The 13,497-nt window shown below is 40.6% G+C and overlaps 1 protein-coding gene and 1 long non-coding RNA gene across 2 annotated transcripts in view; one reads left to right on the plus strand and one right to left on the minus strand.

Moving 5' to 3' along the window:
• LOC146525131 (uncharacterized) overlaps positions 1-13,497 on the minus strand; it is a 286,848-nt gene that overhangs the window by 258,596 nt on the left and 14,755 nt on the right. The window contains exon 7 of the long non-coding RNA XR_014874457.1: positions 11,311-13,313. This is a non-coding gene — a long non-coding RNA (uncharacterized LOC146525131). The remainder of the gene's footprint in view (positions 1-11,310; positions 13,314-13,497) is intronic.
• Positions 4,787-8,098, plus strand: guca1g (guanylate cyclase activator 1g). The gene is made up of 3 exons (XM_085162084.1): positions 4,787-5,490; positions 6,234-6,383; positions 7,407-8,098. The coding sequence occupies exons 1-3, from the start codon at positions 5,296-5,298 to the stop codon at positions 7,542-7,544; spliced, it is 483 nt and encodes a 160-aa protein (XP_085018210.1). The 5' UTR covers positions 4,787-5,295; the 3' UTR covers positions 7,545-8,098.

A 13,497-nucleotide genomic window follows, 5' to 3' on the forward strand; every position in this document is an offset into this window, starting at 1 on the left:
GTTCATCACAGCACAGAAACAGCTTTAGTGAAGGTTACAAATGATCTTCTTATGGCCTCTGACAGTGGACTCATCTCTGTGCTTGTCCTTCTTGACCTTAGTGCAGCATTCGATACTGTTGATCATAATATCCTATTAGAGCGATTAGAACATGCTGTAGGTATTACAGGTATTGCACTGCAGTGGTTTGTATCATATCTATCTAATAGACTCCAATTTGTGCATGTAAATGGAGAGTCCTCTTCACACACTGAGGTTAATTATGGAGTTCCACAGGGTTCAGTGCTAGGACCAATTCTGTTTACATTATACATGCTTCCCCTAGGTAGCATCATTAGAAGACATAGCATACATTTTCACTGCTATGCAGATGACACCCAGCTCTATCTGTCCATGAAGCCAGATAACACACACCAATTAGTTAAACTGCAGGAATGTCTTAAAGACATAAAGACTTGGATGGCCACTAACTTTCTGCTTCTTAACTCAGATAAAACTGAGGTCATTGTACTTGGCGCTGAAAAGCTTAGAAATATGGTATCTAACCAGATTCTTACTCTGGATGGCATTACCTTGGCCTCCAGTAACACTGTGAGGAACCTTCGAGTCATTTTTGACCAGGATATGTCCTTCAACGCACATATTAAACAAATATGTAAGACTGCGTTCTTCCATTTGCGCAACATCTCTAAAATTAGAAATATCCTGTCTCAGAGTGACGCTGAAAAACTAGTTCATGCATTTATTACTTCCAGGCTAGACTACTGCAATTCATTATTATCAGGATGTCCAAAAAACTCACTGAAAAGCCTTCAGTTAATCCAAAATGCTGCAGCAAGAGTACTGACAGGGACTAGAAAGAGAGAGCATATTTCTCCTGTTTTGGCTTCCCTTCATTGGCTTCCTGTTAAATCCAGAATTGAATTCAAAATCCTGCTCCTCACATACAAGGTCTTAAATAATCAGGCCCCATCTTATCTAAATGACCTTGTAGTACCATATCACCCTATTAGAGCACTTCGCTCTCGCTCTGCAGGCCTACTTGTTGTTCCTAGAGTATTTAAAAGTAGAATGGGAGGGAGAGCCTTCAGTTTTCAGGCCCCTCTTCTGTGGAACCAGCTTCCAGTTTGGATTCGGGAGACAGACACTATCTCTACTTTTAAGATTAGGCTTAAAACTTTCCTTTTTGCTAAAGCATATAGTTAGGGCTGGACCAGGTGACCCTGAATCCTCCCTTAGTTATGCTGCAATAGATGTAGGCTGCCGGGGGATTCCCATGATGCATTGAGTTTTTCCTTTCCAGTCACCTTTCTCACTCACTATGTATTAACAGACCTCTCTGTATTGAATCGTATCTGTTATTAATCTCTGTCTCTCTTCCACAGCATGTCTTTTATCCTGTCTTCCTTCTCTCACCCCAACCAATCACAACAGATGGCCCCGCCCCTCCCTGAGCCTGGTTCTGCCGGAGGTTTCTTCCTGTTAAAAGGGAGTTTTTCCTTCCCACTGTCGCCAAAGTGCTTGCTCATAGGGGGTCATATGATTGTTGGGCTTTTCTCTGTATCTATGAAGCGCCTTGAGGCGACATTTGTTGTGATTTGGCGCTATATAAATAAAATTGAATTGAATTGAATTGAATTTACTTGAGTAAGTTTTTGAAAAAAAGCTGTTAGCTTATAGCTAGCGTGAGCTATAAGCTAACAGCTAGCCTGGTTAATGACGCTAGAGTTCCACGCACATGTAAACAGCTCGTCTCTACTGCTTTAACTGTTAAAACAGAAGGCAATACTGCGGCTGACAGGGTTTAATATGTGAAACAGCAGCTTGTTTAGTTTAAACAGTCTGCATTAAGCTGGGCAAACACTGTGCGATTTTTTTCAGTCGCATTATTCCGCTCCTGCTCAAACTGTACGATTGAATCTCAGGGGTTAGAAGTTCATAGGTCACGATGCAGGTCTCACACTATACGGCCTGATGCTCTGATGCGACCTTAGTGCTCAAACTATGCGTCCATAACATGAAGCTTATCATACAAAATCTGTCTCTCGCTCTCCCTGTCTTACAGACAGACAGACACACAAACCACCACCATCAACTTTGCTAAATTACTGATGAAAAACATTGACCAGGCAGCTGTGATTGAGCAGCAATGTCCATCCAACTCTTTTCATGGTTGTTGTAGTCGTGATAATTTTGTGAGGCCACATTGAAAAGCCTCGGATACGGATCGTAGAGCTGCCACCCAGGCAAAAGAAAATAGAGCTATATCACGTTATAACATGGAAAGTTTAATTATAAAAAAGTATAATTATCACGTTCATACAATATGATATTTATATTGTACGAATGTGATAATTATGTATATTGAAATAACGTGATATTATACTGTACTAACATGAAAAGTATATTGTTAGAACAATAAACTTTTCACGTTGGAGGCTACATCGCAGCTCCAGTCACGGCTTTAATTACTGTCTTTCTCGTCTTTTCCCAGAGTAACAGCCAAACGGTGCGAGGAGGATCTGTTGGCTAGCACTGTTTAGCCTTGCACGCGTTTTTATTTTGAACTTAATCTGGAATTCATTGCAAATTTTTGTGCGGGATATGAAGGACAAGAATTTGTTTTTCAACAAGAGTTTGTAAAAACATCTCCAGTGTGATCAAATCTTCATGCCAATCATCCGCAGCTTTGCAGTCTATACAGCACAATAATGACCAGACCTAATTCTTTTGAAAACCATACATCTTTCCACAGGTCTCAACTTCATCAGACATCACCTAGACTCAGAGCTGGACGAGGCAGCACAAACAGCAGCCTAACCGACGGAGATGATGGATCCATTGGGTCAGGAAAGCCAGAAGCAGGGGAGCTGGAGAGGTACCTTTCATGTCCATTCACTGGAGGTGTGGATCTATTGCATGGCGTTCCTCACATCAAGAAGCTGTCGATCAAAATCAATTCAGCTCTTCCTGCATCAGGAGCCTGTGAGGGACTTAGTCATGCAGGACTCCTGTTCACTGCTAAACAGTTACAGCTTCACAGAAAGAACCTTGAGAGCAAACTGCTGCTGAAGCTTAACCATCACCTCACTGAGTGAAGAAAGGGCACATTTTTGCTAAATATGCAGAAATAGATGCACACCCATACAACTTATGGTAAACTGAGCTGTGTATGAACATATGTTGAAGATGGCTCGTTCTAATGTTTTCTCTGAGGCTGCTGTACCATTTGGAGCAAAAATGAATATAAAGTTTACAGCATATCTTGTGACTGGAAATTGTTTGCACTGTTTATATATTTATATTATTTACTGTAGGTATTGGTGAAAAAGGAAAAACGGAAATCTGGAAATTAGAATCCTTGTGCCTTATTTTGTTGATGTTTTTACATATATTCTACTTGAAAATACTAAAATTTGTACATTTATTTTTGTTTGTCTGATAGCATTTATTTAAAAAATAAATTGGACATTATAACCTTTTACTCACTGCTTGAGTAGTCTTTTCATCAAGTTCTTTTTTACGCTTATTTGAGTAACTTTTTTGAAGAATAATATCTTAATGTAATGCTACTCTTACTTGAGTACAATTTTTGGATACTCGACCCACCTCTGGATACTGTGGCATACAGACTGGAGCAGCCAGCGATCGAACCATCATCATTGTTATTAGTAGATGACCTCCTGCCACAACCACCGCAAAGAAACCCATTATCCCTGACATGATGTATTAGGGAAACTGGATATGTGAAATCATTGAAAGTGCCTTAAACTTATTATTTATAATGTGCAGCGGGGACATAGATGTACATGTAGATGTCACAGTCAAGGTAACAGCCTTCATGTAACATTACAAAAACGGATGACATGTCACATACCTTTCTGGCACGTTCTGGCTTCAGGATGCCTTAAGCACATTATTTTTGAATTGCAGTTGCCTAGATGATCAGCATCGCCACAGAAAATAATACACTTGTTTGTTTTTAATTTATTTCGATTGTGTGAACAATATACAGAAGTTCATTTAGCAACGAAAAGAAGAAGACAATGCAATACAAAATAAAGTTAATACATTTCAACATTTCCCAATTGCTAGCCTTGGTAGCCGGGGATCAGTCCACCAGGGCCTCTGCTCCTGGCTGCGCTCGGCACACAATGTACCTGACCCCTATGGCGCCTCCTGCGGGTGGTAGGCCTACAGGAGGATGGGCCCATGTACCTTTTTCAGGCTGTGCCCGGCTGTGCCCCATGGAGTAAGGCCCGGCCACCAGACTCTTGCCCTCGGGCACCCTCCCTGGGCCTGGCTCCAGGGCGGCGCCCCGGTAACTCTATCCCGGGCAGGGTGAACTGTTCCCTTAGCCTTTCACTCATAGGGGTCTTCTGAATCGCTCTTTGTCATGAGCAACGTCTTTGCCATGGGAGAACCTACCAAGGGGTAACATTGCTTCTGGGATCCCTGGGACACATAAAACCTTCCACCACGATAAGGTAAGGTAAGAGATAGGGATAGGGTGAGGAGTTCAGCAATCCAGGAGGGGCTCCGAGTAGAGCCGCTGCTCCTCCACATCAAAAGGAGCCAGCTGAGGTGGTTAGGGTATGTGATAAGGATGCCTCCTGGGTGAGGTATTCCAGGCATGTCCCACCGGGAGGAGGCACAGGACATGCTTGAGAGATTATATCTCTTGGCTGGCCTAGGAACGCCTTGGTGTTCCCCCTGGACAAGCTGGACAAAGTGGCTGGGGAGAGGGAGGTCCGGCTCCAGAGAAGTGGCCAAGAAGAAGATGGATGGATGGATGGATGGATGGATTCGAACATTGCTTCACCTGTTCTGATTCAGTTACATATGGAAAAGGAGTGGTAAGAAGTGACACTTATTTAACCCCACCCCTTCACCATTTCTATTTACAGTTCTTTGAGTGCCATGTTTCTTTCTGCTGCAGCACATATCTAATGACAGACAGGCTGCTAATATCAAAGAGAGCTGGTTTAATTAACCACTTAAGTTACCATTAAGTAGACACCACAGTAATCACTGCTGTTGGCACATTGATGACATGCAATGCCAAACTTTCAGACGTGTTATAACAAGATGTTGCTGATTAAAAGTCAAGAGATTAGCAAATTAAAAGATTAACGTGTCACTAACCTGCCACGCCCTGTCGGGTTAGTGAGAGCGAGGCTAAGCAGCAGTCCAAAGCTCTTTAGTTTGACTGTGCAAGCAGACACCTTACAGTCATTTCTGCAGAACTTCCATACAAACACACTTGGGTTTTTTTCCTTCAAGCTGGCAGAGGTCATGGGACAAGAAGAAAGTCGCAATAAGGAGATGGACTTGGCAAGGATTCATGAGCTGTGTGCCATTTTTATGAAGGAGTGTCCAAGCGGTGCCCTGCACCTGCACGAGTTCAAGAAGATCTTTGGAGTTCCAAGCAGCTCCGTAGAGGAGTCCCTTTTCATAGAAACAATATTCAACTCGTTCGACACAAACAAGGTAAAAAGACGGAACAATTTGTCTTTGTAAAAATAAATGTACAACTTCACTGTAAATGTTTTTGAAGTTTGAATTTATTTATTTAAAAGGGACAGTGCAGTTAAACATAGTTCAAGTGCAAGACATGAGACTGATGTACCGCACATAGGTTTATAGCTACTGCTAATTTTCAACAATTGTCCCTTGTTGGGCTCACAATCTAAATAAATACATATTACAATAAAACATACATTTTCATAAAACCAAATTACATCATAAATACAATTACAATTGATAGACAATAATTTAAAATAAAATTAAAATCATCAGATAAAATGACTTTAATTAATTTAATAACTTTGGTTTCCCTTTAACCAAACTTTAACCTTCAATGTAAAGGATCTAATGTCTGTAATCAGTTAGATATCGGTTGGAAGTGAGCTCCACAGATGGCAAGCCTTTATAGAAAAAGCTGACTGACCGAATGTAGATCTGCGATATAATATCTTGCAGTTGCCGTTCCCCTTACTCCTAGTAACACGATTACTGTTTTGTCTCTGAATGTATCTATTGCCATCCTATTTATACATTTAAAAACTAATTTAAGAAAACACTAATGATTAAAACTCTTAAAACTAAGTAAGTTATATTTCTGTAAAATGTGACAATGATGCCACCAAACCGATTTTTTATCCATTATTTTTAAGGTTTGATTATATAAGGACACCACATCACAAATGTACCTTTTTGTTATTTTTAAACAGGATAACACACTGGATTTCCTCGAGTATGTGGCAGCACTTCACTTGATCTTACGAGGTAATCTTGAAGATCGGCTCAAGTGGTCCTTCAAGATGTATGACAGTGATGGAAACGGCAGGCTGGACTGGACGGAGGTGAAACGGCTTCTCGGGGTAAGATAAACTGTGTGATTCAAGGTTTTCCTGCTCGGCTTTTCTTTTCATTTTGAACAGTATGTTAAGAGTGACGATTGGTAGAAAAGGAGGATCATCTGTGTGTAATCTGTCTTAACTGTGAGAAGTTACCTGGTTTCATAACACAAATCTTTTTCAGACAGCTTAAAGTACTACTCCTGTGCACCAGATTAGGCCCAGGGGGTCACGTAATGCAGCCTCACGGATCATTAGATGAACACATAATGAGGCCATTCTGGGAGGCTGCTGTTGTGATTTACTGGAAGCTTCTAAATTTGGAGACATAAATGCTGGTCATTTATGGTAAAAGAAAACACTTTTTATTGTTTTCTTCTTGAAATAACAAATCTTAGTAATTCTAAGTCATTAGTTTGTTAACTGATGTTAAAACAATCTTATTTGTGAGCAAACAGACCAAGTGTGTATACATCTAGCCTTTTTTTGGTGTGTGTGTGTGTTAGACCAGCGGTCCCCAACCCCTGGGCCACGGACCGGTACCGGTCCGTGAGTCGTTTGGTACTGGGCCGTGAGAGTTTAGGCTCAGGTGTGAAATGTATAGTTTTCAGGGTTTTTATCGGTTTTCAGCGTTATTTTGTTATTGTTTTTATCGTTTACTCGGTTTTCCTGGGTCTTTTCATGTGTGTTATGAATAAATCTTCTTTTTTTCGGTACCGGTACTAGTTTTATTTTGTTGTATTTATCCGCGACACCTTAAAGGCCGGTCCGTGAAAATATTGTCGGGCATAAACCGGTCCGTGGCGCAAAAAAGGTTGGAGACCGCTGTGTTAGACCACAACACAATATGCTGTCCGCACCTGGATCTTTTTTCGGCTATGCATCATATTTAGCAAATCCCAAAGAAACAAAACTTTGGCAGAGTCGACCCTGTCAGAGCAGAATAAACTTTCCTGTCAGCATATTGGAGGACAACACACTGTTTAGGAGATTAGATCTAAATTGAATGTGCGTGTGCTTGATCATCATTTCATGTGTCTCATACAGATTCTTTACAAAATCAAACTCCACAAGACTCACATAAGCATGACTCCGTCCCAAATCTGTGACCGAATCTTCAAGCTGGTCGACCAGAACAATGATGGTGAGTGTAAACCACAACACTGTGTTGTGAATATGCTGTGATTGTTCTGAATTCTTTTGGTGATATCTTAGGCTACGTCCACACGTACACGGGTATTTTTGAAAATGGAGATTTTCCGTTTTCGTTTTAAAAAATAATCCCGTCCACTCGTAAAGGCAGAAATGAAGGAAAACGCTGCTAGGAACATGCCACAGCAGCAGGTGGCGCTATATTCCTAACCGTGTAGAAATGTTGGCCAATCAGAAGTCTAGAAGCCTCGGTGGGAAAAAGTAAACAAAGCTGGGGCATAGAAGCAGAACCGAGTCGTATGTGTGGAGGGACAGTAACTGTGTGTGTATATGTAAGCATTTAAACACTGCAGAGACAATTAACAGTAACAGTATTGTAGAAATTCATTTCACCGAAACAATAACGTGGCGCACAGTGTGACGTCAAAAAAGGCGCACACCTTTGACGCTGCGTTTTCTCAGTTTTTCTCGTCCACACGTAAATGCAAAAACGGAGTTTTCAAAAATATCCACCCTGGCCGGAGTTTTTAAAAATCTCCGTTTTCAGTGACCGAAAACGCCGTTTACGTGTGGACGAAAGGTGCAAACGCATAGAAAAATCTGCGTTTTCAAAAATACCCGGGTACGTGTGGACGTAGCCTTAGACATGAGACGTAACGTCTCATGGTCTCATGTCACTGTAGTTTGTTCCTATACTGACTTCATATATGTTCTGTTTTCATTTCAATGTATCCAAAATAGTAAATCGCCACAACCTAATACGAGTTTATCGTTAACTACCCACTTTTAGTTTGAAGTATTTAGATGTTCCAGTTGTCTCTTTGCGATAAAATATGTATCTAATCATAAACTCTGAGGTGATGAGGTCTTGGAGCTTCTTCTGAGAGCCTCTTTAATCATCTCTGAGTATATCGTCATCACTGGAGCTCTGATACTTGGATTCACTGTGGCAAAAAGAGCAGAGCTTCAATTTTCATGCAGCGGACTGTGTAATATGAATGCATCATTGTGGGCCACATAAAGAAAGGATTTTTTTAAATGAGCTTTGTTCACTCTGTCACTGTCATAGACAGAATAAAGATCTGATTAAAACATATGTACATTTCTTTTTACTGCCATAATTTATATTAGATATTGAAATCTGAGTATTCAGCTCCAACCTGACAGGACAAACTGTAGGTGACAGACACTGAACATTAGCAACGAGAGAATATGACTCACTGATGGATCTGTGGTGGTGACTCAGACAGTAGTAGAGTCTGACGTGGATCCAGCCTTAATAAGCTTGTTTTTAGTAACTAAAATCTGTTTTTATGTCAGAACATTTGATTGTTTCTGAAGTTGTTGTGAAGTCGTTCTTCTTAACTAGAAATAATTCTGCCATCGTGCACTCTCCTTGCCCTCTGTGGTCTTTCAGTTTTTATTCCTGAGCTGTGCACTCACTCTTATAAATTCAAATAAAATACAGATTTTACTTTTTGATTCAACTTCAGATATCATGTCTGCTTCATTTGTCATTGAATAGCAAGGAGGCAGACCTTACCTGCTCATGAAAGTGGTTGTCGGTCAATCGTCCCGTTCATTTTGAGCCTTTAAACTGGGGCACTGTTTCTAGAAAAGGCTGTAATTCTTAAACATTTAATGCAAAAAAATAAATAAATAAGACCCCTTGAATTAAAGCTGCAACTCAGTTACATTTTGATTATTTAATGTACAATTGCCTGTAATGGTGTAACACTGCAAAAATGTGACATCACAGCCCGTTCTCACTCCCGAGGCGTAACATGCCGACGTTTTGTCACGTCCCGCAGCGTTCCTGAGGAACGCGAAAGGAGACCTTCGGCGTTCTTATGGCACGCGGCGGGTTATGGGCGAAATCCAGTGTAATGACGCTCCCGCGGTAATAGACGTTCCAGCCCTGTATTCCAGCCCTAAACCTAACCTTATCCCTAGCCCTAACCATAACCTTTTTCCTGACGTTAACCAAGACTTTAATGATGTTAAATAGCGTGTTTCTAAGCGATTTGAAGTAAAAGAGCGAACATGTGTAGATTGAGTCCATACGGTTCTCATATTTCCTCATTTTTCCGAGGTCGTCATTTAGGAACGTGGTGGGTAGCCGAAAACGTAATATGTTGACGATTTGTCACCTAGCGTAAAATGTTACGGTTTGGGAGTGAGAACGTGTTGAAAGTCAACAGTGTGGATCGTGTTTTTGTGCCCAACAGGTGAGATAACCTTGTTGGAGTTCATGGAGGGAGCTCAGAAGGATGAATGGGTCATGAACCTACTGAAGCTGGATGTCAACGCCACCGGCTGGGTCATTCAGAACTGCGGCAGACTGGAATCAGCCACGTGATTTATTTGGAGGCCGACAGAGTGGTGCTATCTACATACCTGAGGTTTAAAAGTCTGCCTTTGTCTCCACGTTCATCTCCCTGCAACTTGGAGCTGGAGCACAGCGAACTGTTTCATAGCTGCAGTTCAGCAGGGGTGGTTGGTCCAACAGTCCAACAGGCATTGCTTTGTGTCTGTGGTCCGAGCTTCTTATCAGACTTATTTTTCAAAATGTCAAAACTGGAAAAAAATAGCACTTAGCTTCAGGCAGACTCCAAAAAACTGAAGCACACCTTATTTAAGCATATTTATATATAATTAGTTATTATGATGAGGCTGTATACTCTTGATTTGGACATTATACACGAACCTCTTCTGTTACTCCTGTAGTGTTCAATCATCAGAGTAATGTAATGAAAGATACTTACAGTCATGTGAAAAAGACATTTCTGATAGGACTCTGTAGAGTCATTGTTAGCCTGCGGGTCTTCTTTTCACAGCAATAACTTCAAGGAATTATTCACTGTGTGAATTTATCAATCTATCCATTCTCTGTTGAGGGATTTTGAACAACTCTTCTTTACAATAGTGTTGATTGAGGTTTGCAAGTAAATCATTTATGCACAGCAGTTCACTCAGACTGAGGTCAAAACTTTGACACCTTCTTTTTTAGCCTTTATGTGCTGGTGTGCTTGGATCCGTGTTCTGTGTATGACTCAGTTTTAGCCAAGCTTTAGCTCCTGGAGAGATGGCCTCACATTTGACACTAGAACACTTTGGAACACAGTTTTCCATGACTGCAAGTGATCCAAGCCCAAATCATCACCCCTCCACCGCTGTGTGCTTGACAGTTGGTATAGATTGTTTCTGCTGTGCTGTTTCTTCTTCGGTGAGGTGTGTTATGGTTAAACTTGTCCACTTTAGTGTCATATATGTAAAGGACATTCTAGAAGTCTTCTAGTTTGTTCAGATGCAACTTTTGCCACCTAAGAGTGCTGCCAGAAAAGGCTCTCTCCTGGAAAGGATCCAAAAAACACATTTATTCAGTCTACCAACATTTGCATTATCCATGCTAACTGAATATGACATGTAGCTCTTGGGTTTTATTTTTTGGTTTGCATCTTTCCCACTCCTTTGAAGACGTTGGCACTGAGTTAAGGTTTTCATACTTGCTGATGATCAGTTAATCAGATGCATCTGATTAGCAGCACCTGACGGCTATTTTCTCTCTTAATTCCTATGGAAGCAGGAGCATTTAGTTTCTGACAGGACTGCACAGAGTATGATGTGCTAATAGTAGCAGCACATACCCTGCAGAGTGGTGGAACAATGCATAACTACAGTTTGTTTTATTTATTGGGGCGATCGTGGCTCAAGAGTTGGGTGTTCATCTTGTAATTGGAAGGTTGCTGGTTCGAGCCCCGGCTTGGACAGTCTCGGTTGTTGTGTCCTTGGGCAAGACGCTTCACCTGCCGCCTACTGGTGATGGCCAGAGGGGCCGATGGCGCGATATGGCAGCCTCGCTTCTGTCAGTCTGCCCCAGGGCAGCTGTGGCTACAACTGTAGCTGCCTCCACCAGTGTGTGAATGTGAGAGTGAATGAATAGTGGAATTGTAAAGCGCTTTGAGGGGTCCCGAAAAAGCGCTATATAAATGCAATCCATTATTATTATTATTGATTTATTTAATCATTTCTTTCCCAAACTGGTGTCTAAGAACATTATTAAGGAAAAGACAATAACAAATAACAATAACACTGAATTATGTCATGCAGGAGTGTGCCAAAGGAGGCAGCGTAACACTGAATGTGAGCATGACTTTTGTTTCTTTGTTGCACTTGGAATCTTTGTCACGTGTAATAATGTATCCATTTCAACTTATTACAACAACTTCTTTTGCCCTTTTACAGCAAACAAAAACATGTTTTGTTCACAGCGAGTTGAGAGACTAAAAGAAACTTTCTGATGAAACCAGGCAATACGGTAAAAAACAAACCAAAACAAGCAGCTGTGAGATACTAAAACTGGTATAATTATCTGTGGATTTGTCACTTTATGTACAAATTACACTACATACTGTACATGTGGGATGACATAGGACAGGACAGGAGATTATTTTAAGATTATTTTGCACCATCAAACTATCATCTGATTTCAGGAGAACACTCGAAAATATATGTGGTCTCAACATATATAGAGTTAAGTTTATCAGCACAGATATTTCTGTAGTGTTTCACTTCCTGTTTGGACATCAAAAGATTTCCTGGTGAACTTGAAATATCATTTATATGAAATGTGCAATTATTTTATTAATAAAATATATATATATATATTTTTTTTTACATCATGTTGCATTTTCTTCGTTTTTCATACTGTGCTAGTTACTCACTCAGGTCAGCAGTTTGTACACATCTACGCTGAAGCCCAGTTACGTCTTTTAAAGCTGTGAAAGTCAAACAAAACCTGTAATTTTTGATATTTAAACATTTTCTTCTTTAATATCAGAGATGAAACCTTTACTAACTTTCATTTAAACTTAACAACATTTCTGTTTTCATAAGTGAATTGTAGTGTCGTTATTGTGTTTTCTCCATGTGCAGGAGTTCAGGTGGTAGATGTCTGTCTGTACAAAAGACAGCATCATATATAAAAAAGACATGAAGCTATGAATGCACCGAAGGTCTAACAGTTAATTCCAAAAAATTCTTAAGTTCATTAAACCTGATTTCTCAAATCCAGGGAACTTGGAACACTGAGATTTCCTTCACTGTATGTCAAATAACTAATTGGTCAACTTTACTTTATTTCATGAGCAGGTTTCATGCTGCAGATTTGACGAACCTGCATTCCAAAAGTGCATAATTTAGGTATCTATGATACGTTCAGGGGCGATTCTAGGATCAGAGCTTTGGGGGTGCTGAGCACCCAGAGAGCTGCTCAACCAGGCAAGATCAACTTTACTCATCACGATGAGACGTCTTCCCTGTCTCTGCAGTCCCTGCATCCCTACATGTCTCCAGTTGTCCTCTGTCTGTCTCCTCGGTGCATTTAAACCCCTGTTCCTCCCTGTCCTCATCGTCTGTTGTCCTTGTCTCTGTTATCAGTCATCATAATTTTACCATCTCTGTGCAAGTCTGCAAATTTCTTTATTAAATCATAAGATTCTTAAATTCATCACGTCTCTCTGTGCCTGGGTCCTCGTCAGGATACATGACATCACTGTTTTGCAACTTTGCCTACGGTACAATGTATGAAAAGAGCTTTACTGCAGATACTACTATGGCTCTGTAGATTTTTTTAAATTTTATTTTAACCTATGTCACCTCACCTTGACTGGCACATCTGTCTATCACTTTTTGGTAGTCAACTCTCTCTGTTTCACTGTTTCCTGTCTGTTTTCTTACCTGGCTCTTCCTGACCTTGTACTTTCTCCTCATGTTCTCCTCTTTCCTCTCTCCCTCTTTGGACTGACAATCATAAACAAATAGATTGTATTCAATTAGATGAACAAATTACATTAATATGAAAAAAAAAATAGTGTTAAGATCACTAATAAAAAGTCCTCTCTCAGTGTGTTTTCACCACAAGGCAAATAACCAAACCACGTGTTCATCTAATAAAAAATGTCCATTTGTCCGCAGGCTACGGACA

Source organism: Neolamprologus multifasciatus, chromosome 1 (genome assembly GCF_963576455.1).
Source record: "Neolamprologus multifasciatus chromosome 1, fNeoMul1.2, whole genome shotgun sequence".
Lineage (NCBI taxonomy): Eukaryota > Metazoa > Chordata > Actinopteri > Cichliformes > Cichlidae > Neolamprologus > Neolamprologus multifasciatus.